The following is a 26775-nucleotide window of genomic DNA, read 5'->3' on the forward strand; positions in this document are numbered from 1 at the left end:
TGGGGAGGAGGAAGGCCCAGGCTGTGTGTGGGGAGGAGGAAGGCCCAGGCTCTGTGTAGGGAGGAGGAAGGCCCAGGCTTTGTTTGGGGAGGAGGAAGGCCCAGGCTCTGTGTGGGGAGTGGGGAGGCCCAGACTCTGTTTGTGGAGAGTGTAGGAAAGGCCCATGCTCTCTGTGGGGAGGAGGAAGTCCCTGGCTTTGTATGCAAAGTGTCTGGAAGGCCCAGGCTCTGTGTGGGGAGGAGAAAGGCCCAGGCTCTGTGTGAGGAGTGTGGGGGAAGGCCCAGGCACTGTATGGGGAGCAGAAAGGCCCAGGCTCTGTGTGGGGAGTGTGGGGAGGCCCAGGCTCTGTGTAGGGAGTGTGGAAAAGGCCCAGGTTCTGTGTGGGGAGGGGAAGGTTCAGGCTCTGTGTGGTGAGGAACCTGCCTCTTCCCTGCATGGCCTCTGGCCTCGCTGAGCTGCAGATGTGGGTCTGAGCTGCTGTGCAAGACCATGGCTTTGAGTGCACATGTCATCTTCCCTGTGCTTCCCCTGGGTTCTGCACATGACCTGAAGGCCTGGAGAGTGAGGAGCAGGGCGTCCAGTAGGGACCCGGCCCTGGGCGGCCTCCACAACTGTGCTGGCCCCGGGACACTGCTGGGCTCCGACGCTGTAGCTTGAAGCCCTGCTGGGACCTCCCCACAGGGCTTCTGTTCTACTAATTAATTTAACTTTATTTATCTCTTATCCTACCTTTCTTTCCTGCCTCTGCTTGAATGGGGAACGTGGATTCTCCCATGCAGCCATATTTGCTATCCCCCCATATTGAGCCGGTGCTGGCTGGTTTGTTTGCAGGATGCTTTTGCTTTTTGAACTGGCACGTTTTTCCTTGACCTTGAAATGCATGGAGATCTCTTCTGACTGCCTCTCAGACCTCAAGAAGATGGAGAGCAAAGTAAGTGGCTTTATGACGCTGTTGCCTGGGGATGGGAGGCTGCTCACTTGCATTTGGACAAAAGGCAAAGAAAGGAAAAGCAGTTCACAAGGCCGTGGCCCCCAGGGCTTCAGTCCGGGTTGGCACATTGCCATCTTTCCTGCCTGTGTTTTGCACAACTGCAGTTAGATGGTGTTTGCAATTTTACACCTGCCCATTTCTCTTTACCTTTATTGTGACCACGGGTCCACAGCACCACAGTTGTTTCTAGAGTCCACTTTACGGATAGTGTAAAATGTCATGATGCTAATGATCCGGAACATTCTCCAGCAGTCTCATTATTGGATGTGTAAGTCACACCGGCCATGCCTCATTACCCACAGTTCACTTTCTGCAGTTTGCTACCTGCAGGCACCTACAGTATGAAAGTATTAAGGTATTTTGAGGGAGAGGCCACAGCCACATCACTTTTATTACCTCATAGTGTTATGTTTGTATTTTATTATTAGTTATTGTTATAAATATCGTACTGTGCCTAATTTAGAAATTGAAGTTTATCATAGGGATTTCTGTCTAGAAAAATCACAGTGTACATCGGGTTTGGGACTGCTCCATGTTTCAGGCCTCCACTGGGTTGGGGGGTCTTGAAACATATCCTCTCATACAAGGGGGGGCTACTGTATCATTTTTTGCTGATTACATAAAGGGCTGCAGTGAACATTTTGTGCCTAAAACATTTTTCTGCATTTAGGATTTTTCCCTAAGATGAGTGTATTTACATGAAATGACTAGGGAATGCTCACTTTTAATATTTTAAGAATACATGTTAGAGAACCGCCCTCCAGAAAAAGCTTCACACAACCAAAAGTGTGTAAGACTGAATACGTCAGGCTTGCTGATGCTTTCGGGAACTGCCACAGGCCCTGCCACAGAGCAGGGACAATGTGATCAGTTTATCGGGTGGTTTTGAGCAAACTGAGTGTCACTTTACACACGGAGAGTGAAGGGGGGACCCTCGGGTGCACAGCCGCGTGCTGGGGCTCCCCTCGTGCTGTCTTCCTTGAGCACCTGCTCTGTGCTTTGCCCCAGGTCGTTACCCACAAGTAATTGTAAACCGAGCCTTTGGACAGTGGTGCAGGAGGCACGGCCGCGGCTCAGCACGGGGGGAGCTGGCCAGTCACACTGAGGGCTGTGCTGATCTGGAAATGGTTTCAGAATAGGAGATGCAGTTCACGTGGCCTTAAGAGACAGGCGGGAAGCGTGGTCAAGGCTGGAAACGACAGCCCTTGCAGTACGGGGGATGAGAGCAGCCTGGGAGGCGCTCCTGTGTTTGACGCCCTTTACTGGCTTCTGTGAGCCCCATTTCCATCTTCTGGGTTTCCATGGCGCGGTGTCCCCAATTCAGAATGACTGTGGAACGCCTGGCTCCGGCCCCACTTCCTCTTCCCCAGCAGCCCTTCCTTCAGCTCCCTGCGCCTCAGGGTTGGTCGCTGCAAAATGGCAGCAGTAACAGGACTCGTATCCAAGGGCTGCTGTGGAACTCAAAGCAATGTTTTGTGTACCCCAGGTGGAGGCTCCCGGGCAGGCCCCTGCTGCCGTGGGGTTGCCGTTAGGGAGGCTCCTGTAGCCCACCTCTGCCGCCACCGCCCGTGGCCCCTGCAGAGCATGTCCCTCTGCCCTGGCCTGAAGACGCTCTCCTGGCCCTTTGCCCGGATGGCCTCTGCCCATCCCTCAGGCCCCAGCCCTCCTGTTACCTCCTGTCTCACCACTGTTCGAAAATGACCTTCTCTAGGTAAACATTCTGCTGGGAGGCTCATTATCCCTGCCAGCCTCCTAGTAGACATTCAGGATCTCATGAGATTTATTTTGAATTAAAAGCTCACTAATGTTAAGGATACGAATGGTTTTTAATTTTGAAGCCTTGGTGCATTTTTAAAGACTATCCACTGTAATACATTTCATGACTGCCTGAGTGAATGGTGGAAATGATTTAACCAGGCAGACGCCCGGACCTGTGGGACCACATAGAGAGTTTTAAGATCCATGACCATGTGGGAAGCATGGAGCTCTTTTTCTGACCTCTGTGAAGCCTGGCATAGCTTCCTCAGTGGCATGGAGGCTTGCGGCTGCTGGACAGGCGGGGGCACACAGCCTGGGGCGGCGGCCTCCTGTGCTCTCCATCCTGGCCAGCACCAAGGCCCAGACGTGCAGGACTGCGGTGCAGCCATCCTGAGGTGCTGCAGGTACTTCCCGTCCTCGTGGACGTCTGCTGCCGAGGACCCGCTCCCTGGGGCGGAGGAGTCTGCTGCCGAGGACCTGCTTCTTGGGATGTCTGTGTCTGTTGTTTGTGAAGATGCTACACCATCAGCACCTGCACTCACAGACTAGGAGCCTGAGTCTCCTGTGTCCTGAAGACCTGCACCCCTCGAGCGGGGCGGGTTTAGGGTATGGTCTTTGGATGACAGCGACATGTTGCTCCCAGCTTTTGTAAGGCCACTGAGGCCTGGGGACGTCTTCCCCGAGCTCAGCAAGCCCTGCAGAAAGGAGAGGTAGAGTGCCCTTCTTCCTGGCGTGACGCACAACACATCGCTTCCCAGACTTCAGCGCAGCCCCGGGCCCCCAAGCAGCCTGGCTGAGGCCTTGGTACCAGGTGTTGGAGGCCGGGACAAGGCCCCTGAAAAGGGCAAAGTCAGGACCCTCCCCTGCCGCTCTCAGGCGGTAGGGCCTGCAGGCAGGCGAGGAGTTGGTGTAGCTGAAAACACGGCTTCCTCACTTAAACCTCTGCGTCGTAGGTGTCTGTGTGTCATCGTATGACTTGTATTTGTTAAACCTCTACCTGGTCATATTTTAAATGCCTCTGAAGTTCATGAATGTGCACAGCTGCTTCCCTTACAGATCTCCATCTTTTCAAAAACTGTTTATATCTGCAGGATCCTGGGAAGCTGATTGAAATGGAATGTCTGGAGTGTGAATCAGAAGCTCTAAGACTTGAAAATCAGATGAAAATGTACATCCGAGCGGCTGTTGAGGTCAGGAGTCATACACCTGGCGTTATTTTGCAGATTCCAGGAACTCGGTGCGCGTTGAGTGTGTCCCAGGCTTGAGGGTGCCGGGGACATGGCTTGGACCCCACTGCTGGACTCGCCCTGGCTCCCATGACAGCGGGTGTGAGTCCAGCCTCCAGTGCCACACTTCCTCTCCCACGCACAGGCGCCCACAGGCCTCCCTGGTGGGTTGGGGTCGTACAGGTGGGGGCTGGGATGTGACTCCCTCTGACCCTCCTCCTGCAGCCCCTGCGGAGCTACCCCCTCCCCGCCATGTGGTGATGCCTGCCCGGGAGGACAGGGGGACGGCCATGTGTCCCCACGAGGGCTTTCTGCCACACTTGAGTCCAGGAAGGCATCCTAATGACGAGGGGCAGAAACCACCACTGGCCCTGGGGTCAGCTACCAATTATAGGCACGTGAGCCTGACCCACCTCCGTCCTGCTGTCTGAGACGGCAGGCTCCGGAATAGCAGCCACTGCCACGAAAGGATTTAGAAATCATTTTAGACTCTTCCTCAGTAAGAATTTCCCGGTTAAAAGATGAACAAAAACCTGACAGAATGGAGGTACGCAACCCTGACATGGTGCCACAGCAAGTGTGGCGGGTCGGCCCGGGAGCCCTCGAGTCCTGTCAGCCGGGCAGTACAAGGTCCCGCTGGGCACAGAGGAGCCAGGGGCGTGTGGGTCAGTGCCAGAGGTGCCGGGGCAGGGGAAGAGCAGTGCAGCTGGGAGGCCTTCCCCGTCCCCACTCCTAAGGCACCCACCCTCAGCCCGCCCTGCCTGGCGCATGTATCACGGCCCGGCAGGCGCCGACGCCTCTGTGGACTTGCTCCTGGGTCTGCCTCCGCGGGGCTGAGCGTCTCGTGGGAGGTTTTTGACTGCTGCTGTGCGCTGGTGCCAGGCATATGGTAGGCGCTTAATGAGAGTTCGTTTAAGGAATGATTTCCAGACACTTTGGCTGCTGCACTTTGTCGTGAAAGTGAACAGAGGCTGCTTGTGGCTGTGGCACCGTGGGTTGTACTGCTGCTTCCCCTGCCTCACCTGCTGAGGATCTCGGAGGGGCCGGCACCGGCGTACGAGGCTTTCAGACCCAGCAGCCAAGTGGCAGGATGGGGTTGTGAAGTGCAGGCTCCACCCAGCCCAGGGACAGCATGAGGGCGAGGCCCCCATGGAAGCCCAGGCTGTGGGGACATGGCCAAGTGAGCTCAGGACGGTGGGCGGCCCAGAAGGGCTTGTGGGAGGTGGGAGTGTGGGGAGACTGGCTCCACTGAAATCCTGGCCTAAGCCTTTGTCCTGGGAAGGGCCCGTGTAGCACAGACCGGAGGAGACATTCTGGGGGTGGGAAGCGTCGCAGGCACAGGCCCCAGGAAAGAGACGGGATCAGGAAGGGAGCAGCCCCCACTGAGTCCACACAGGGGAAGCGGGCGCAGCCACAGTGTGTGGGCACTGCCAAGCCTCCTGCGTGTGACACATCCACTTCCTCCAAGAGTCACTCTGGCCATTTTCACGGACAGATTTGAGCATGGCGCCACGCAGGGTGATGAATTTAGGGCCTGAGTTCTCAGCGTGCCCTGCACATGTCCCGCCCCAGCCCCGCAGCTCGAGCCAGCAACCTCCATAGAATCGCCCACATCTTCTCTGCAGGCCCAGCTGGATATCATACAGAGACTAGACGTTGCACTGCAGCGAGCCGTCCGCCTGGGCGACCCCCGGGTCATCCACGTGGTGTGCACCACGCAGTGGAACACCTGCCTGCCCCTGCTGCAGCACAACCTGCGGCACCACCTGCGGAAGCCCCTGGCCGGCGTCGCGGACGTGCTGGAGAAGGTGGACAGGTGGGGCGCACACCTATGCCGTGTCCTCCACAGAGCGGGTGGTGTGTGGGAGGAGACAGGGGAGGAGAAGGTGGCCCAAGCCCCCTTGCCATGCCAGTGCCACAAGCAGCAGACTCCCCCGGTACTCAATAAGGGCCACCCTCTGTCTCTGCTCAGGGCCAGGCATGCCAGGTCCTCTGTGTGGAGCATTGGTGGGGCCAGAGGAAGAAGCAGGCTCAGTTTTGCCTCACGGGCATCTGTGCCCCTCAAGCCTCCATTGAAGGGGCCTGTCATGGCCACAGAAGCTGAGGGGGGGGGGCTGGTTGTGGCCCCGTGGGACTTGGGTCATCTTGGGTGAGACAGGAGTGCTCAGAGGGCCCAGCGTCCCGGAAGAGCACGGTGTGTCCTCAGGGGTGACAGGAGTGCTGGGGCCAGCGTGGTAGCAGGAGGTGGGCATCAGGGTGGGCTATGGCGGGCAGGCGGCAGGCATCTGGGTGGGCCGTGGTGGGCAGGAGACAGGTACCGGGGGCAAGGGCAGCCACAAGGTGTTGCAGAGCCTGGGCCCAGGGTGGCTGGAGAACCACAGCCCTGGTCTCAGGACCTGTTTCTTGTTGGGAGGGCTCAGCCTCTTCATTGCTGTCAGTATGGTTTTGACTCTGAGAGCACCAGCTCAGCCCCAGCTCCCTGTCTGCTACCTCTCTGCACTGCCACTGCTCCCTCCCACCTTCTCTGGGGCTCCCTGAATTTTTCTAGAATTCTATTTCATTTCCTCTGTTGGCTTCTTGGTTTCTTGACTATACCTTTTGGAGGACTGGGGGATTTCTCTAGGGCTAAGAACATGCACCCCTTAGCACAGTCTGTGTCAGGCCAGCATGACTCTGGCTCAGTTCACACAGGTACACACCCTTAAACGTGGTGACCACACCCCTCACACCCCCCTGGGCTATCCTTCAACTTCCCACAGCTGAGAATGAACCTGGAACCCGGCTCCGCTGCCCCTAGAACCGCTTCTCAAGCCTGGCACACGTGCACTCCTGTGCACACGCAGCCTGCTCGAGGCCAGGGGTTCCAGGCACCCCCACAGGCTGCTCGAGCCCAGGGGTCTGGGGAACCCCCACACGACTGCTTGAGGCAGGGGGTCCAGGGCACCTCCACATGGGCTGGTTGGGCTGCTCTGCGCAGCCCTTCCTCTCCAGACCCTCGCCTCCTTCGCAGCCCTGCGCCCTGACCTCTGCCGCCGTGGCCTGTGGGGACTGCACCCCACACTTCAGGAGGTTGTCCCCAGGCAGAGAGCCGGGCAGTCTGCACTAGCGCCCAGGTTTCCTTCCAGGGGCTGCCGTCGTGAGTTGCTGGGGCCTCCAGGGTCTTCTCTCCTTGTCCCCATTTGTGAGTCCCCAGGGCCAGGCAGGGACATCACTGAAAGGATGGCGGAAAGCCAGGGGCACCGGGCACCAAGCCTCCCCTACATGCTGGGGCCACTCCAGGCCTCCCCCGGAGGGTGTGACCCCCGCCCGACACAGCCTCAGCCCCGCCAGGGCCCCTGATGCCACGCCACCCCCGCAGCCTTATGACGCTACTCCGCTGCCAAGTGCACATGGAGATGGCGCAGATCGAGGAGGACGAGGACCGGCTGGAGCCCGCCATGGAGCACCTCCGGAAAGCCGTGCGCCTGGACAGCCTGGGCCTCTACCAGGACAGGCTCCAGATGGCCTCCACCCGGCTGCGCCTGTGCACCACACTATACCAGGCCCCCGAGCGTGCAGAGGACAAGGCCATCATGGCCGTCGAGCAGGTGCTGCCCGGGGAGGTGAGGGAGGCCGGGTGCTGTAACCCCAGCATGGGGCCGGGGCTGGCCTTTGAAGGCACGGCAGGGCGGGAGCTGCTCAGGGCCACCGAGGCGAGGAGGCCGGGGGCCGAGCTGTCACTGTGTCTATGAGCACGAGGACCATACAGGCTCCTGCCAAAGCCAGGAGGCTCCAGAAGTTGGAGAAGGTGCTGCGGAAAGTCCAGCGGCCCCTTGCTCATCAGTTTCTGCTTTTCACAGGCAAAAAAAGCTACCCCAAAGGACAGCGTCAGGAAGAAGCGGGCCCTCCTGGTGAACGCAGGCCTGGCCTTAGCCCCCGACACGTTTCAGATCGTGCTGGACAGTGAGAATGAGGCCAAAGGTGAGCGCCGCACTGGGCTCTCCCAGCCTGGAACCATCTGCCTTGGAATGGCTCCGAGGCTGCCCCGGGGCCTTTCCAGTCCCCATGCTCCCTGCCACGGCCCCTGGATGCTCAGGGACCGTGCACCAGCAGTGTCCTCTGATCTCAGCCTGCCGGGTCTGGCAAAGCCTGGCGAGGGTCTTCTGTGCACATGCTGGCCATGTCGGGTGCCCCGACTGCTGGGACAGACCCCACGGGCTCCGCTGCTTAGACAACAGGAACTCACTCCTCCCAGTCCCAGGCTGGAAGTCAAGGCATGCGCAGGGCTGGTTCCCCCTGAGGGCTCCTCCTTGGCTTGTGGACACTGTCTCCTCCCTGCATCCTCACAGGGCCGTTCCTTCTGGGGTCTGTGTTCTCGTTTACTCCTCTTAGAAGGATACCAGTCAGATTGGACTAGAGTCCACCCTGATGACCTCATGTGACCCAAATTACCTCCAAAGAAGGTCATACTCAGGTCCTGGGGGCGAGGACTTCAACACACCCTGCTCTGGGGAATGGGGTTGAGCCACTGCCAGAGGCACAGGACAGGGCTCCCTGGATCATGGGGGTCAAAGCTGAAGCCATCACGTCTGTCCTGGGGAGACCCTGAGCTGGCTTTGGGTAATGGGACATGGGGCCGTGCGGCCCATGTGCAGGGACTGAGCCAGGGTTCGGGGGTGTATTGCACCCCCACTGCCCCAGCTTCTCTGGGCACTCGCCAGTGGCTCTGGGAACGCAGGCGGCCCCACTCTCTTCAGCTCAGTGCAGGGGCCAGGCTGGGCCTGGCTTGGGAGCCCTTCCCACTAGTCCCTTAAGGGTTCTGCTGGGGGCTGCCACCAGGCCTCCCTCCTGCTCAGTGCCCAGCAGCTGGCGGCTTTCGCCCAGCACGACGAACCAGGCGTCACTCAGACTGCAGCCTGCGGAGACGGTGGTTGGGAGTGGAGCCACTGGGTCATGTCTCGGGTCTGAGACAAGGAGATGGGCAGATGCAGGGTGGGTCGTGTCCTGCAAGGGAAGGTTGGCGGCTCTTGGAGGGGGGAGGGGTCACCGCCTCATCGTCCACCGCCCTCAGATGCTGCTGCACCTGTGCTTTCATTTTGCCCTAATAAGTTTGAGGAGCAGCTACAGATCCACCAGTTGGACCCGGACGCACCTATTTTGCCTTCCTGACTCCTTTCATTCATGGGCGTGTGCTGCTGGCCGCCTGGGGGTCAGGTGCATGTCCACCTGCTGACTGTGGGGCTGAGACAGCACCCTACACCTAGCAGGAGGTGCTGCGGGGCCCTGCCCAGGGGCAGTGAGGGTGGTGCGGGCTCCAGGGGAGGATACCCTTGAGTGGCTCCTGAAGGTGAACCCCTGTGCCGGCCGAGAGGGTAGACACCAGCCAGGGGAGGCCCAGTCCCTGGGGTTGCCCATGCACAGGAGGTCCCCCAGGGTGTGGAGCTGAGTTCTGAGTGTGGAGCTGAGTTCCGGGTGCTTGTGATTTATTTGCCAGGAAAAGGAGCAGTGATTCGGAACCTCTGGCGTCATGCAGATAAAACTGCTGGGCCTTGGGGTGCTACACAGGGGCTGGGTGGGAGCACGGGAGTCTGAGGCCGGGTGCCCCTGCTTGGACGTCAGCTAGACAGCGCAGCCAGCAGAGCAGCGGGAGGATCTTGGCAGACTGCTCCAAGGTTCCTGGAGCCTCCCCCACTCAGTGGAGCACTGGCTTGGCCTCGTTGCCAGCGGGAGACACAGGCAATGCCACTCTGCAGCTCTGTGAGGAGCTAGGCTCCTGGGAGCCGGGGATCTAGGGCCCCTGCAGCCACTACCTGTGGGTGGCCACCCCGGCGCCAGCGCGGGGCGCTGGTTCCTGATGGGCGCGTCCCTGGCCCTTCGCCAGCAGCCCCAACACCTGCCTGTGCATTTCCGTTCCAGTCTCCACCGGGAAGAGCAGGGGCCGGTTCACCTACCTTTGTGCGAAGGCGCGGCACCACATCGTCAGCGTGGACAAAGCTGCCGGGCACCTGCGGCGCCTGGGCAACGAAAACAGCAAGGAGAGGTGAGCGAGGAAAAGGCCAGAGCGCCACGCAGAGCCCTGCCTGGGGGTCGCTCAGCCCAAAAGCCAGCGTCTGTGGCAGCCGACCCTGTGTGTGGCTGTCTGGGGACACGCCAGGCCACCTGCTCCAGGATGGTGGGAGGAGGTCCCCGCCTGGGGGTCCCGACACAGATGGGACCCCCAGCCTGTGATGACAGCCACGGCCCGTGAGGTGTGCGGCCGCCCTGTCCCGCCTGTCACTGCTGTCACTCAGAGGACACGCAGCGCCTGTGACCAGAGCAGGCTGATTTTTGGTACCAACCCTGCGGTACCGCCCCCAGGAGGCCTGCTCCGTGCAGTGGATTGCGTGGCCTTTGTTCTCACCACAGGGAAGGGAGGTGCCGCTCACAGCTGACTGGCAGGGGGAAGCAGAGAGCTGCACCTGCCAGGTCGTCCCCAGTGCGAGCACCGGGCTCCTTGCCACCTCGAAACTGCAGAGCTACAGTGGCCTTTTCTCAGGCAGCCAGCCCAAGTGTTTTCTAACTTTAGCAGCTACATTTGTGTACTCACTTTTCCCTCGTTTGGGTTCTCGGTGAGCAGGATACAGATTTGGGCAGAGCTGGCCAAAGTGGCCCGGAAACAAGGCGTGTGGGACGTCTGTCGGACGGCCAGCCGCTTCTGCCTCCTGTATGACAACGCCAAGGTGAAGAAGTCGAGGCTGCGGAGAGGTTTGTACCCGCCCTCCCAAGTGCGTCCCAGCCTGGCCACAGCCGCCCTCTGGGTGCGGGAAGGGTTGTGGTTCGTGCAATGACAGCCCATGGGGCCTTCACATGAGAAAGGGTATCACTAAGTCGTAGTAGTAGCAGTTCCCGCTAATTATCAGGACTGCCAGTCACGGGGCGGCGGCCACATCTGGCTGTGTCGGCCGAGCCACGAGCACCATCATCGTGCTCCATCTTCAGTCACTGGGGGCCTCGGAGGCTCAGGCAAGGGCAGCCACAGCCAGTGAGCAGATGCCCATGTGGGGCGCCTGCAGGCAGAGGGCAGTGGCCGCAGGCCCAGCGGGAGCAGGACGTGGGTGTGGCAGGCTCATCAGTCAGTCAGCACCAGGCCCTGGAGAGGCTCCTGTCTCAGGGACAGTCAGGACCCAGAGGGACGAGGGAAGTGACAGAACGGGCACAGGGGGCCTGGGAAGGAGTCAGGGAGGGAACCCCTCAAGAAGGTGGGGTATGCAGGAGGAGCTGGGAGAGCCACAGGTGCCAAGAGCATTTGCAGGGGTGTGGCCAAGAGCAAGCCCTGGCTGGGGCCAGCACCACACCCAGCCCCGCCCCCCACGGGGAGCTCCTCCAGCCCTTCCTGGGCAAGCTGCCCACCTCCCGCCCACCTTGGTGGACCCTACTGGGAGCTGGGGAGAGGCTCAGGCACTCCAAGATGGGCCAGGAATTCTTGTGCTTTTATATATTTGCTAGAAGAAAACATGATCCTTACTTGCTGCCATTTTTCTCTCAGGGAAGAAGAGGCGAGGTAGGGACGGCTCGGTGCAGGACACCTGGAGCCACCCTGAGGTCGTCCTGCAGAGGCAGGTGTGCCCCAACCTGCTGCGGAAGTTCGCGGAGGTGGGGTTCATTGGTGCTGAGGTGCGTCGCCGAGGTGGGGTTCGTCGGGGCTGAGGTGCATCCCTGCGCCACAGTGTTGGAAGGTTGCTTTCTTGCATCTGCACAACCCTCTGCAGGGCAGGCGTTGGTGTCCACATGGCCTGTTAACCCACTGCAGATATTTATCGTCATAGAACCTTCTGTGCTTCAAACAAAACAAATATGAGGGAGGGAAAACTTCCTGGATTCTTGGGAGATTTTCTAGGAGAAAAATATAACCCAAAATGTGCACGGGTGTAAGTTTCTCTTGAGAATCATTTCCGAGTGGTAAATCTGCAGTTGTGTGGATGACACATGGCGACCGCCACTCCGCGGTGGGACGGTACCTCGGCATTTGCTGCAGAAGTGCATCGAATGTGGCGTGATGTCTGGGGACCCTGCCATGGGGCCGCCAGGCCTGTTCCTCCCACGCAGGCTCAGAGACTCCCAGGCTCACCCTGCCCAAAGTCAGCAGGTGGAAATGGCAGAGCGGGATCCAAACCCGGCCCTGGGACCTCGGGTCTTAGCTCGCAGTCAATGCACTGCGCCAACATGAGCGTGGCCTTTGTGACACGGTGTGACTTCAGAGTTCTCAGAGCCACTCTCGGTTAGATGTCTGTGGACTTGCTCAGTGGGTGCATGGCCATCAGCCTCGGAGGGCAGGGCACCTGCCGATTTATGCAGTATGTCCGCTGAGTGGCTCCCAAGTGCCAGGCCCATGCGCTCAGCTGGGGTCAGGGTGAGAAGTGGCACAGACCCCTCTGCTCCGGGAGCCAGAGGTCAGACGGCAGAACCAGAGCCAGCAGAGGCCACGGGGCTGTGCCACGTGCTTGTCCACACCCCACAGGCCAGCGCGGCCCTGTCCCTTCAAGCATTTAAAACGTAACGATGACGTAGAGGAGGTGCAAATGCTGGCTGGTGTCTGCTGATACCAGGAAGCCACTGTTGGTCCTTCAGGGCCGCTGGGGTGTGCGGTGCTCTGGAAGGACCTTCTCTTCCCTGACCCTCATGCTGATGGGTGGAGAAAGTCTGCGAGGGACTGGCTTTAGTCCCTGGAGTGGCTGTCGGGGCAGGCCCAGCTTGGAAAGGGCGCAGCAGACGGGTCTCCCAGCCTGTGCTTGGCATTTTCAAATCAGAGCTGAGGGAAAGGCGTGCGTGTTTCCCATCTGCTGATGGGCCCGTGCTCCACCCACAACCTCTCCCACTGCATGTGTGTTTTGCAGGCCACGGTTCATTTGCTGCGGTCAGAAGGTGTAGAGCTGAATGACCAGGCCATCCCCCCAGAAGACCTGAGCCAGCACCCAGCCGGCTACGTGCCCGAGCCCCCGGAGGCGAATGCCGAGTGGATCACATACAGGTGGGCAGAGGCGACGGTGGCCTTGAGCACTGCCCGGGCCGTGGGTCAGAGGGTGCCCTGCACTCAGCCTGGCGTAGGGAGGGACACCCTTCGCATTCGTAAGGACACAGGCTTCTCATGTCGGGGAAGTGTCCATTGTCACGTAAATGACATTGAGACCATGAAAGAGGAAACGGGGTGACGTGGCCTCACTTGTTTTTAGCAGTTGTTCCTAGCAAGACCCCGGGCGCCGTTTGTTGTTACTACGAGGAAAAGTTCACGAGTGTCTTTTCCACCGTGCTCACTCTTGGCGGTCCCTCTGACGATGCATGAAAGGCAGCTGCTGGGGAGGTGGTCTTCGTGGCAGAAAATAGAAGGAGCAGCTTCTGTATTTGCTCAGAGGAAAAGCTCTGCTCTCCCTCCTATTGTGGGAAAAGCTATCAAGGACTCCCTTGGCCTCGAAAACTCCTTGTGTGTCAATAAGAAAAATTAGTTTGTACAGAACCTCTCACAGGATTTGCCGAAACGAGGCTCCAAGTTCAGAAACAATCATGAAATTGGAGTGCTTTACCAGCAGTGATGGTTTTTACCATTTTTAATCTAAAATTAAACATTTTTAACTTTTTTTTTAATTGACAAGTAATAATTTAATGTTTCTGGGGTGCATCGTGACGTTTTGATCCATGTAACGTGGTGATCAGATCTGGGTAATTAGCGAATCTGTCATGCTGGATGTGCGCTGTTTCTCGCTGTTGGGGATGTTCAGTGTCCCCCTCCCAGCATCCCCGTAAACTGTAGTTGCTTACCGTGCATAGGACACGGGAACTTATCCCTCCGATGCAGCTGCGTCAAGCACACGAACGTGGTAAGCTTGGGTGTCCCGACTATCCATGCAACAGAAGCTGGGCCCGGCGCCCCTGTCCTCGCCGGTCACACGAGGCAGAAGGAAAGTCAGCTGTCCCTGCTTGCTGTGCACGCCTGGAGCCACCCAGCCGAGCCCTTTGGAGGGAAGAGGTGGTCAGGCAGCAGCAATGGCGATGACGGCTGCCAGCCGAGCCCTTTGGAGGGAAGAAGTGGTCAGGCAGCAGCAATGGCGATGACGACTGCAGGTGGCCTTTGTCTTGGCCTCTCAGGATCCCGTCTCCTGCAGCAGCTCTGGGCTCTGTGAGGAGCTGCCTGGCCCAGGCCTGCCCCGGGCTCCCAGCCCTCACAGCCCCGTCATTTCAGGCAGGGACTCTGGATGCCTTTCCAGCCATCCCAAGGCCCAAGGCTGGGCAGGGCTCTGCACTCCTGGTGGGCCTGCTCATAGACAGACGAGGGTCTGAAAATCAGGGCTCAAGTCATTTGTAGCCTGTGAGCTGAGAGTGGCTTTTACACTTTTAAATTTGTAAAACAAAATAGAAAAAATATACAATGAAGATTATATGAAGCTTGCAAAGCCCAAAATGCTGTTTGCCCAGCCTGGGCTAGTGGGACAGACAGACCCTGTCCACGTCCACACTGCTTAGTGAAGGCTGACTGCCCTGCGCTCCGTGTGACGGCTCCCTGGGGAAGGGCAGAGCCTGCATGTAATTCAGGTGGGGAGGAAGAGGAAGATGCTCGCTTGGGCAGGAGGGAGGGCGGCGCTTCCCAGTGTGGAGCAAGGCCAGGAGGCGCGAGGCAGCTGCAGTGTGGCTGGACACAGCCCTGGGCCGGGGGCCGGAGGTTTGCAGGTGAGCGGGGGTCCCGTGGCAAGTGTGAGCACTCGTGGCCACGGGAACCATCCAGGGGCTGTTGGAGGTGTCCAGGGAGGATGAGGACAAACTGGAACGAGGGGGCCGCTGGGAATGGGGAGCACCAGGCTGGGCCCCAGTGCTTCAGGTGGAGCGCACAGGCTATGGGGGGCTGGGTGGAGGGGTGGGGCAGAGCTCCTCCACCCCATGCAGCCCCCACAGGAGCCCCTTTCTAACCCCTTTCCGGGCTCCACAGACTTCCGGAAACAAGGGAGTCTCATAGGAAGAGTCTACACCCTCTGGAGAGGGTGGCTGGGGAGAGACGACTGTTTTGCACTTAGGCAGCCGTCCCCAACCGTGTTAGCCCCAGGGACTGGTTTTGTGGGAGACAGTTTTTCCATGGACTGGCTGGGTGGAGGCTGGTCCTGGGGTGAAGCTGTTTCCACCTCAGATCATCAGGCATTAGTTGATTCTCACAAGGAGCGCACAGCCTAGATCCGCGGAAAGCGCAGATGGCAATGCGGTTGGCCCTCCTGTGAGACTGGAATGCGGCTGCTGTTGGGACGGGAGGCGGGGCTCCGGTAGGAGTGCCAGTGGCAGGAGCGGCTGTGAATGCAGATGGAGTTTGGTTGCCCGCCCACCCGCCCCCACCCACTTCCTGCCTGCAGCCTGGCTCCTGACAGGCCCTGCAGCCGTCCTGGTCCTGGCCCCGGGGCTGGGGACCCTGCACGAAAGGCTTGACAGTGCTCATTTTGCAGAACCTGGGTGGAGAGTCTGTCCCAGTATGCCATGAATAACTGGCTACGCTCCGCGGAGATCGGACAGGAGATCCAGGAGGCGTGGATCGTACAGAATGCCGTGGTCTACGTCCTGAACCACAACCACCACCTGATCCTGGCCGGGCGGCAGAAGGAGCTGGTGGACGCCCTGTACCACCTCCTGAGTATCGTCAAGGCCACGGGCCACAGTGGGTGTGTGTGGGCGGTGCTGCGGTCACGCAAGGAGGGGCTTCTTCCCTCGGGAGACCCCGGAACAAAGGCAGGCAGCTGCGCTCCGTGGCCCTCTGCGTCCTAGCAGAGGAGGATCGTGGGCACCCGTGCATCTCAGGCCTCCTACCGCGACCTGAGGACTCCGTGCATGGGATCGGGGCGTGGCCTGCGGGGGCCAAGATTCCCTCTGACAAGCGTGTCTCCCAGGGACCCCATGATGCTGGTGACGCTCTGCAACACCTTGGCGCGAGGCCTGATCATCAGCTGGATTCCAGTCCAGGCTGCTGAGAAGTCCAGGAAATTCATGCGACCAAACGCATTTCACAGCCCACTGGACGCAGGAGCCACCTCCGAGATCAAAACAGCAGTGGAGGTAGCACTTCCATGGTGCCGAGGGTGGCGGGGGGCAGAGAGAAAGGTGAACAGAGAGAGGAGAGGAGAGAGAAGAGAGGAGAAGCGAGAGGAGAGAGAGGAAAAGAGAGAGGAGAAAAGAGAGAGAGGAGAGAGGAGAAGAGAGAGAGAGAAGAAGAGACAGGAGAAAGGAGAGAGAGAGAAGAGAGAAGAGACAGAGGAGAAGAAGAGGAAAAGAGACAGAAGAAAGGAGAGAGGAGAAGAGACAGAGAAAGGAGGGGGAGAGAGAGAGGTGTGTGTGTGAGGGGGCAGGAGTGGAGGGAGAGAGCAGGGAGGCAGCTGACCCCACCGAGACAGAGCCCTGCAGACCTGAGGCTGGAGGCTGGGGCTGAGCTTCTGAAGGCTCCCGGAAAGGCCCTGGGAGAGCAAACTGCCCCAGTGGAGGTGACAGACATAAGAACAATTTAGGAAGTAAAATGTCAGGGGCTCCAGTTGCTGGGAAATAGGGCCAGGGCTGGAGAGAAGAAAGCAAGACCTGTGGGTGGGTGTGGGCCTCCCCTCGGGCGGGCTCCAGGCTGAGAGGGGAGGAAATAGAACCAGAAATGGCGGATTGGAACAGCGAGAAACAGGGAACGCGCCACCCACAAATGTAGCCGTCCCAGTAAAATGCGGCAGACCCAGTAAAATGCGGCAGACCCAGTAAAATGCGGCAGACCCAGTAAAATGCAGCCGTCTCAGTAAAATGCAGCAGACCCAGCGTGCGGGACGATCCTGGTGGCCCAGGCGGATAATTTAGCCCACGGAATTTGGATTTTGTTGTAATCCAAAAGGAAGGGAAAAGAAAGCGTTCTCATTGACGGATGTTGCTGAAGTGTGTGTGGAGCCATTGCCTGTTTCTCACTCAGAAGAGCCTCAGAGAACCCGGGAGAAAGCCGGTTTCCTAAAGAGTCGGGGGGGAGTCTGTGGGAACCTCATGGAGCCTGCGTGTGGAGCGCCCGCGGTGGGGCTGGGGCAGGGAGGCCTTGAGTGTCCCCGCAGGGGCACAGGGAGGGAGCTGTCCCCACCCTTGAGGGAAGACTTTGTGCGAAAGCTCATCCCGCATGACCCTTTCTGGGCCACGGATAAAACCGTGGGCCGGAGAGTCTGGAGCCTGCGGCATGGCGCTCACGGTCAGCACTGACGGTCAGCTGTGCTAGGCCAGAGCCAGAGAGGGCCCTGGTGCTACCAGCTCCCAGTGGGGACCGCTGGCCCTGGGCAGTCAGTGTGACCCAGCCAGGACGGCCAGCAGCACCGGCTGTGGCATCAGGTGCAGGTCGTTCTTCTGAGAAGGGACGAGGGGCCGGCTCCAGGGACCTGCAGGGATCAGGCTGGAGGCTGCGGAGGGGAGGGCGCCATGGGCAGCTCGGGCAGCTGTGAGTGCAGCTGAGCCTGTTGTGGGCCCCGGGAGACAGCTGGGGGTGCAGAGCAGCTTCCCTCTTGGATGTGATGACGGCTGGATCCAGATGCTGAGGGGCAGCGCCAGCACTGACCTGGCAATCTGGGAGCACGGAGTGAATGGCAGAGTGTGAGGAGGCCGGCTTGGGCAGTGCCTGGACTGGAAGCCAGGTGGTGAAGAGGGGAGTCAGTGCTCCCCAAACACATTCCGATGGAATGTCTGTGTGGAACTTGACCAGTGTTTGAAAGTTTATCCAGAAGCAACGATGGAGGGGGAGGAAGGGGAAGGATGCTGCCCAGTAGGTGTCTGTGCTACTGAGATGTTTTACAAGGAGCAGGTGTTCCCAAGACAGCTCAGGAGTGAGAGAGCCGGGGTGCACCGGAGGCCAGGTGGCAGCTGCCTCCCCGTGTGTGCAGCTGCGTCCTCGGCGCCTGGGGGTGGGGCTTCGTCTGCTGGGTTTGTGGTGCACCCCTGGGGGGCCTGAGGTCTCATGTGTTTCACTGGCTGGATTAGGAGCTGGGTCCATCCATCTTTTAATGGTTTGGATCTTGGCTTAAGGTCCCCTGTTTAGAATTCAGGTTTCATGACCAAGAACACGTCCATCCTAGGTCTGCGAGTTTGCCCTGAACCTGACCAATGGGAGTGCGCCCGAGGAGACGGTGCCCACCAGCACCCGGCAGCAGCTCATCGCCACCTGGGTCAAGGCCAAGCAGCTGCTGCAGCAGCAGATTGGGCCGCGGCTGGGCACCGAGGAGCAGGTGGGCGCCCCTGCCCGCATCTGGCCTCCGACTGAGGCCCTGTGGACATAGAGGTCCAAGACAGCTGGGGGTGGTGGGGCCCCTAGGACCACTTGGCTCCAGATGGAGGCACCAGGGATGGCCTGGGCACTCCCTTTTCCCATTGAGCTCACCACCGCTGACTGACCTGGAGTGTGGCGCGGGGCCTCCTCTGCCCACCCGTCCACGGGGTCTGTGAGCTGCTGGGCCTAGGGGGTGCTGCCCTCTCCCGAGGAGGAGTGGGCCCAGGGCCGGCCCCATGAGCTCCTGGAAGGCCTGATGGAGGAGGGGCCTTGGAACCTGGCCAGGAGCCAGGGCCGAGTGGGGCCCAGGGAGATGGGGAGGTTCCAGGCCTCAACCTGCCTGCCCCAGGCAGCCATCGTGTCAGGGCCACTGGTCCTTCCCTCCTCGGGGATCCCCCAGCCAGCAGACAAGGCTGCCGCACACATGGGGCCGCACAGTCCTGGGGCTCCTCGTATGAGAAGATGACCTGCAGATCAACAGTTAGAAACACAGCCTAAGGTCTAAACGCTCCCAATTTCATGGTCTGATTGTTGTCATAAAACTGATACCTCTCAGTGTTCGATTCACACATGTTCCAGACCCCCCCGCACCCTTGGGCTGATGCACTCAGGGCATCCTTCCCACCAGGGCGCCAGCGAGGATGTCAGCTCGGTGACCAGAGTCCTCGTTGCCTTGGAAATGTACTCATGCAACGGGCTGGGCCTCATGGACTTCACTGTCCCCTCCCTGGCCCAGGTAGGTATCCCCAGGGGTCTCAGGAGGCCAGGGGCCCAGAGGCGAGGACACCGAGGGTCTGAGGGTGTTGCCCAAGGTGGTTAGAACTCAAGCCTCATCGTGCATGCTCACCCCCACTCTGCCCCACTCTCCCTCACCTCCCAGCAGAGCTGTACCCCCTCTACGCACTTCCTTCAGCTTTATGTTCAGAGAGTCCCCATCTCCTGGTGTGAGGCAAACGCTGTCTGAGCGGACCCTCCGTGTCCCGCCCCACCCTGAGCTGCTCAGGGGCAGCCAGGGGCTGCACACGCCAGTCCCATGTCCAGGACACCTTGTGGGGTGTGGGAGCTACAAAAACATCAGGGGCCCTCACAGGCGTGGACGTGGTAGCTCAACTTTTGTGGTCTGTGGCGCAGTGGTCTTTCACAGGCCACGCCTCTGTTTCGAATCACATGTGCTGCGTGGTCCGTGGCGCTGCAGGCCGCTGGAAGGTCGTTGTTGCTAACACGGTGCCCCTTCTCTTGCCACCCACTGGAAGTTGGTGAAAATGGCTTCCGAGTGCAACTGGTCGGACCCCCTGGTGGAGCTGCAGACCCTGACGCGGCTGACCCACTTCGCCTATGCGGCACGTGACCATGAGACCACCATGGCCTGTGCTCACAGGGCTGTGGAAATGGGCATCAAGTACCTGAAGATATTTGGGCCGTAAGTAAGCTCTCATGACTGGACGAATTCCCCCAAAATGGGCAGGGAGCGCGGGCCTGGGCTGCAATCACAGATCAGGGCGCATGTGAGCGCCCCACCAGGTCCCCAGGCCCAGTCCAGAAAGCTTCCTGCAGGCCTCAGCCATGTGCACAGGCAGCCTCCTCCTGCCAGCCCTGGGCCCTCATGGACACGGCAGCAGTGGCCCGTGGAAAGCTGGTCAGGAAGGATTCTGAAGTCACGTGGGCCTCCCAGGAGGGGTGTGTGGCCTGCTGGCCGCGTGTGCATTGTTGGCACAGAAAGGGGGGCCTCAGCCTTCAGAGGCTGGGACGAAGGGCCACAGATGGGGGCTCCCACCCCAGATGGTTCCTGCTCACAGTTCCAGAGGCTGGAGGTCCCATCGAGGTGTGGCAGAGTCGGCGTCTGCCGAGGGCCCCTTCCCAGCTCCCCAGACGGTGCCTCCTGCTGTGTCCTCGCATGCAGGAAGGGCAGGGGCTCTCTGGGTCCCTTTCATAAGGGACTAACCCTGTTGGTGAGGGCTCCATCCCCATGATCCAGCCCCCCTCAAAGGCCCACCCCAACACATCACTGTGGGGGTGAGGATCTCCCAGCAACGGAGTTCTGAGGGGACACGGACATTCCGCAGGTAGAAAGCTGCCGTTTCTGATGACATACAGCTTTGAAATAATTTTGAATAGACAGATATGCACGCTTATTAAATTTGAAAATAAGGGTAATTTCAATGAAAGAAAATGGCCTGTGCATATATAAATTCTCAGATATTATCTGAATAAATTTTCCACTCTTGGAAAGGCAGATTTAGCCTCAAGTTGTTTCAGTCTCCAGGAGGCTGCCAGCCCCTCCTCTTATTTAATTCTGAGTTTTGGGGCCAGCCTAGGGGGAATTATTATTATTATTATTACCCCCCAGGGGGTAGTTGGGAGTGAGACTATAGGCCATAAAGAATAGGACTGCATTGGACCAAAATAAATGGGAAAATCATGGTTTGAAAAGAAGCTTTTGGGAAGTGATGAGTCATTCTGCACCAGGTCATAGGGGAAAATCGTGTGACCTCCAGCAAACACATGAATGGTTATTTCCTGGGGCCGGAAGCACTTGGGGGTCGTGGTCATTCCCCGTGTTTGCTGTGTCCTAGTTTCACCCTTTCTAAACACTGTCCTTTTTGAAAGTTTGAATATATCCACATCCTGTCGAAACCTTGAAATCAAAATTTAGACTCTTGTTGTCATCTTAAGCTCTTCGTGCTACTCTTAACCTCCCAAAACGCAGTCTCTGAGTGACATCGATGGCGTCTTGGGCATTTTCTCTCGCGGCCGTGGAGAGCTGTGGGAGGGAGAACCGCTGCTTCTCTCAGGCACATCGGTTTCTTGGTGTCTTTTGGTTCTCACTCCTCGCCTGCTCCTGATGCTCTGACCCCTTTGGTAGATCAGAGTGCTCTAGAATAATGGGTGGTCTTGGGTGGTGGGTACATGGGGACAGGGACAGTTAAATTGGGAGCCTTTTTTACAACCTTGATGAGTTTTTTCCCCCCAAGTTTCCCTCTCCACTGAAATGCCACACCAATGCTTGTCGGATTCATGAGATGGCCAGACCAATGTGTTGTTTTTCTTTGTTATTTTTTTTTTTAAGCTTCCTTTGAGAGAATAAATGATAACGGAGAGAACTACTTAACAAGGTCCTGGTTTCTCTTGCAACACAGTAACTAAACTTGCCTGCTTCTATGTGCAGTTTAGTAGGGATCAGCTTGGTACACAGTACTAGCAGAAGAGCGACACCTTGATCTTGGTGTGCAAGCCCGTCTCCCGTCAGTCCCAGGTTAGGCCCTGTTCAGCCATGCAGGGGTGTGGGTTTATGCGTGCTGCAGCAGTGGGCATAGTGAATATAATTTACCCAGCTGGCAAAGGTGTGTACCAAGTGAGTTTAAATAATTGGTGTGGATTGGCCAGTAGCTAAGAAGTGGGCTTTTAAAGAGTGTTGAAGATTGAAAGGTTGTTTTTTTTTTCTAGAAAGGAAAAGCCATTGATTGTAGATAATGAGAAGCTAGGGTTTGTCCTCTTCACGTCTGCTCTCCTTCCAAATAGTTATACCCAAAACTGTTCTTCCCTCTCCCCTACCTGGTCCCCCCTATTAACATAGAAACGGGGATTGATTAATGTCCTGCTCCTGAATATATGTAAAATTTGTACAAAAATACCTTCTATGAAAATGATTTGTAATCTGCAGACTTACTACCTGGGAGATGTCTTGATGTAAAATCCCATCCTTTGGGTTGTGGGTTTTTTGTTTTCTCCAAATAAATCTGATCTTTAAAAAAAAAAAAAAAAAAAAAGAAAAAAAGAAAATGGCCCCTGACTCGGGTCCCTCGCTAGCCCTCCAGAGTCAGCTGTCCCGCCAGGCCCTGTTGACAGCGTATCCAGGCACAGAACATTCCCATTCTTTAATTTTCACAGATCTCACTTTTAGTGGCTTACCGTGTTCCATCCAATTGAGCGATTATTATCGTCCCTAATTTTCTCTCCGTTTTTGAATACGAGGCCGTTTCCATCTGTTGTAATGTTTCTGCGGTAAAGGCTGTTTCCCTGGAGGTTCTTTTTGGCCAATTTCCTGCGTCTAATAATCCTGGAAGATGAAACCGCTGACCCAAAGGCTGTAAAGATGTTTTCTGTGGCCAAATGGCCAGTGTGGGCAGCACCTGCCAGAGCCAAGGAGCCCCCCAGGCCCACGCCCCGTCTTCCCATGGCCCTGCCCACCGGGATGGCTCCAGGGCCTGTGGTGGCCACACCCGTGGGGATGCGAGGCCAACATAGGATGCCTTTCACGTTGGCAACTTCCACATGTTCAGGGTCTCCTGGGTGCTCAGAGGCACAAGCAGGCCAGCGCTCAAGACTGGGCACCATGTACCAGGCCTCCCATTCACTTTTCTCAATGCCCAGGACGGGTCATCACGCGCCAGGCCCCCATTCACTCTTCTCAGTTCCTAGGATGGGGCATCACGTACCAGGCCTCCCCTTCACTCTTCTCAGTGCCCAGGACGGGTCATCACATGCCAGGCCCCCCGTTCACTCTTCTCAGTGCCCAGGATGGGGCATCACGCGCCAGGCCCCCTGTTCATTCTCCTCAGTGCCCAGAATGGGGCATCACGTGCCAGGCCTCCCCTTCACTCTTCTCAGTGCCCAGGATGGGGCATCATGCACCAGGCCCCCCGTTCACTCTTCTCGGTTGGCAGGCACTACTGTTCCCAGGCTCTAGAGCAGGAAATGGGCAGGCAGAGGCGAAGTGGCTCCTGAGGCCACCCAGCTGGGGTGAGTGGCAGAGCTGGGACTGAACCCAGGCGATGGGCTGTAAGTACCGCCTTGGCAGGGGTGAGGCTGAGAGTGCTCAGGAGGCTGTGAGCCCTGCCAGGATCCATGCACCTGGGACCCTGCCCTACTGGCCTGGCACTGCCATGTGGTGCCCCATATTCACCAGGGGAGCTGGAGGGAGAGCGTGGCAGCAAAGGGCTGGAGCAGAGTTGGGGTAGAGCCCTGTCCCACTGTTTTCTGCCAACATCAAGGGGCTTTTCATTGCGAATGATCTTTCTTCCAAAACCATATGGACAGGATTCCATGCCAGGCCCCCCTCTTTGGCATCCCTCTGTCAGAGGCTAGAGGTTACGTTTTCCCTGCAGTCTGTAATACAAATCAATTTGCTTCCAAAAGGAAAACTCAGCTGCTTTGATGTCCCTCCCTGGCCTTCCTGTGCAGGTGGGGCCGGGGGTGCGTCCCCAGCCCTGCAGCTCGGGCATAAGCAGGAGATGCCTGCCACCCACCCTGGCCCCTCGGGCCCTGGATTTGCTGAGGCTGAAAATACATCTGCCTGGCTCTGGACATGCTGAGACACCAGGCTGGGATCAGAGGTGTCTCTGGAAGTCTCTGACTGACACCAAGCCGAGATCAGAGGAGCAGGAAATAGAACTGCCCCAGCCTTCTCAGCAGCCACCACTTGAAGCAGAAAGAAAATAGAACATTCCAAGTGGAGTTAGTTTTCAGCCTCGAATTCGAGCTCACCCAAACTGTCAGTCACATATCAGGTGAAAATAAGCCATTTTAGACAAAAGGACCCAGAGAGTATACTTCCCATACACCATTTTAGAAAGTTTCTTGAGGATATGATCCAGAAAAACAAGGAAGTAAAAAAAAAAAAAAAAAAAAGATATGTGGGATGCTAGAAATAACAGATTCAACCCGAGAAAGTAGTCAAGAGCTGTCCCCAGATGGACGCTGTGCAGAGAGAGCTGCCTGACCGCATCGGGCGGCTCAGGAGCACCCTGGGGAGGGCAGGGAAACAGAGTCCCTCATATGACAGGTGGGGACAGTTCAGTGGGGCACACCAATGAGAGAGCTTGGGAAACCAAGTCATTTACAGTCAGACTCTCCAGTGAGAAACATGGTGTTCATGATATTCCACTTTTAGGATTAACTTGTTGACAAAGAAGGAAGCATTTTGATGAAAGGATTGATTTTGGCAATACAAAAGTGAAGGAAAAGCGCAGGTAACATCCGCTGGTAGAGCAGGAAGGACGAGCTAAGGGAAGTGTGGGTGTTGCGGTCCTCGCCGGGAAGGTGAGTCACCAAGGTCACGGTGGGGCCTGGAAGATGAGAGGCTGGCGTGACATCGTAGGTGCCAAGGTGATAGGTGGGGATTAAGTGTCATGCGGTCACTGGCCACACAGGTCAGTTGGAAGGGACTACAGGAGGTCTGAGCCGAACTTGATTCATCCTCGCAAGCAGCCTGTAGGTCGATTGTGCCACTGCACTCCAGCCTGGGTGGCGCAGTGAGACTCTGTCTCCAAACAGAACAGAACACACACTATTTCTAAGAGAAATAAACTACAAAGACAGCGTCATAGAGGTGATGGTGCACAGTGTTGCTGTATAGGGCCTCTCATAACTGAGTTAGCATTACTTCCCCAAGTGCTGGGGGGCACAGTGGCACACAACAGGAGGATGTCGGGGCTGGGCGCCCTGGCCCTGCCACTGCTGTGTAAATTGACTTAAAAATCAATTTTTCTGTTGAATTAGCTAAAGCTGTAAATTTATACATATGGTAACAGGGAAAAGGAGAGGTCATATGAGACTGGAAAAATTGGATTTCTATGTGAGGACTTTTGGAAAGTCCTTTGTGGACCATTGCTGTCCTCTAGTGGCAGTTAGTGTCATTGCGCCCAGCGGGAGCCCCTCTGCCCTGGGTGCAGGCAGCCTGGGCGCAGGAGACTGGAGAGGCCCCGCAGGCTGCTGCTCAGCAGGAGATGATGTGGTCACCTCGCTGGTCCCTGTCAGGGCCACAGGCCCTTCCCCAGTCCAGCAGGACCCATGCCCACATGCTGCAGACGACCAGCCTTTGTAAGAGATACTTTAAAAAGTTTACACGTATTTCAATTCTTCATCCTAATTTCTTTCCATTTTGAAAAGTATGTGTAGAAACCCTAGCATGGAATTTGTCACAGTGTAGCTGTTATGATAGCATTTTACACTAATGGCAGAGTGGCTTTCCATTCTTGGTGAAAAGTAGAACAGTTACTAATCAGTTCATATTCTCAATTGTGAATGTGTGGTTACCAAATCAGTTTCACACTTGTGCTATTAACGTCAAGGAATTTATATTAATAAGAAATTTCATGTAGATTCTTAAAATACACACAAAATGCGTAAAGAACAATAGTCTAAGAGTGTCATTTGGACCTTCCAACTCAGCTCAACATTTTTATTTAACGTTATCACCAACAGTGATTTTATATATATTTATATATTATATATTATGTATATTTATATTTAATGTTATTAATATAAATTTAAAAGTCACCTAGTTCTGGCCTTGAAAGCATAATGGGTATCATACTCTTGTGCTGTGAAAAAGAAAAACTGTAAAACTTGAAAATATACATGAGACCATTGTTTTTAGCTGTTGGACAGCAGGCAGTACAAGGCAGCCATTCTTGCTAGAAGGAAGTATCGAAAGTGGGCTCTGCGTTCTGCCTCAGGGAGCTTCCCATGCTGCAGCCTGGGGCGTGGGCCTCAGATGGAAGAGTCGTGGGGAGAAACCGGCCAGGGCTTGGGGCTGCAGCAGCTGAGGTGTCTAGGACATGACGTGGGCAGGTGGGGCAGGGCCCTCGTTCTGTGGAGCCACCCATGAGTGTCTGTGGCCTGCCTGGTGGTAAACGATGTGTGTGCAGGACTAGATTCCAGGCCTGGCAGAAAACAGGTATGGAGGGGTCTGTAAGCTGACAAGATGCCAGAGGCCATCCTGTGCTAAGAGAAGTTGGAGTTATGACCAGCTCACATCAGGGGGTACCTCACTGAACTCTAGGCTTTCAGAAAGACACACCTTAGCAATGGGGTGAGTGCAGACTTGCCCCAACAAAGCCTAAACCACATCGCAGTAGGATGAAGCTGAGCCACCAGTAATTAACTGCCTGTCAGAACAAAACCCAACACTCTTTAAAGGAAGTCAACACAATCCACACTTTCAGCAGCAGAGCCCTCACAATGTCCAGCACAAAGTAAGAAATTACTAGATGTGCACAAAAGCGAGAAAATGTGATTCATAACCAGGATGAAAAAAACAGCCAACGGACCCAGCTGTGGTGTATGTGACCATGAGCAGACAAGGAGTCGAAAATAGCTGCTGTCAATGAAATCACAGATTTTCAATGGAAATAACTAGTGTACAGACAAGAATTTCAATAAAGAATGGAACCTATAATAACTGAATGGAATTCCTAGAACTGAAAAACAAAGTGTCTGAAATGGACATGCCATTGGAAGAGCGTATCATCAGGCTGGACACTGAAGAATGATCAGTAACTTCGAATCCAGGCCAGCAGACTCTGAAAACCAAAGCACAAGGAGAAAAACGGAGAAACTAAATGAACAGAGCTTTCCGTCTGCGACCAGTGGGGCCATAGAGCTTTCACTCTGTGACCAGGGGCGCCATGGCAGGGGGTCTAACCTGAGTGTAACTGGAGTCTCGGGAAGACAAAGGCAGCAGGGGGAGGCCGAAATATACACATTTGAAAACATAATGGCTGAAAATTTTATAGGTTGAATTAAAATATCAACCTGGGCCGGGCGGG

General features: G+C 56.9%; 1 protein-coding gene across 1 annotated transcript in view; it reads left to right on the forward strand.

The window, feature by feature from the left end:
• The window catches only part of CFAP46 (cilia and flagella associated protein 46), a 122997-nt gene that overhangs the window by 13789 nt on the left and 82433 nt on the right, over positions 1–26775 (forward strand). Inside the window, 14 exon segments of the mRNA XM_017893795.1 lie at positions 832–931; positions 3841–3939; positions 5601–5791; positions 7334–7562; positions 7815–7935; positions 9871–9994; positions 10571–10698; positions 11480–11607; positions 12828–12961; positions 15411–15623; positions 15849–16014; positions 18036–18185; positions 18855–18962; positions 19480–19646. Of these exon segments, the coding sequence (XP_017749284.1) occupies positions 832–931; positions 3841–3939; positions 5601–5791; positions 7334–7562; positions 7815–7935; positions 9871–9994; positions 10571–10698; positions 11480–11607; positions 12828–12961; positions 15411–15623; positions 15849–16014; positions 18036–18185; positions 18855–18962; positions 19480–19646 (2058 nt within the window).

This window comes from Rhinopithecus bieti, unplaced genomic scaffold, assembly GCF_001698545.2.
Source record: "Rhinopithecus bieti isolate Rb0 unplaced genomic scaffold, ASM169854v2 scaffold_24263, whole genome shotgun sequence".
Taxonomy (NCBI): domain Eukaryota; kingdom Metazoa; phylum Chordata; class Mammalia; order Primates; family Cercopithecidae; genus Rhinopithecus; species Rhinopithecus bieti.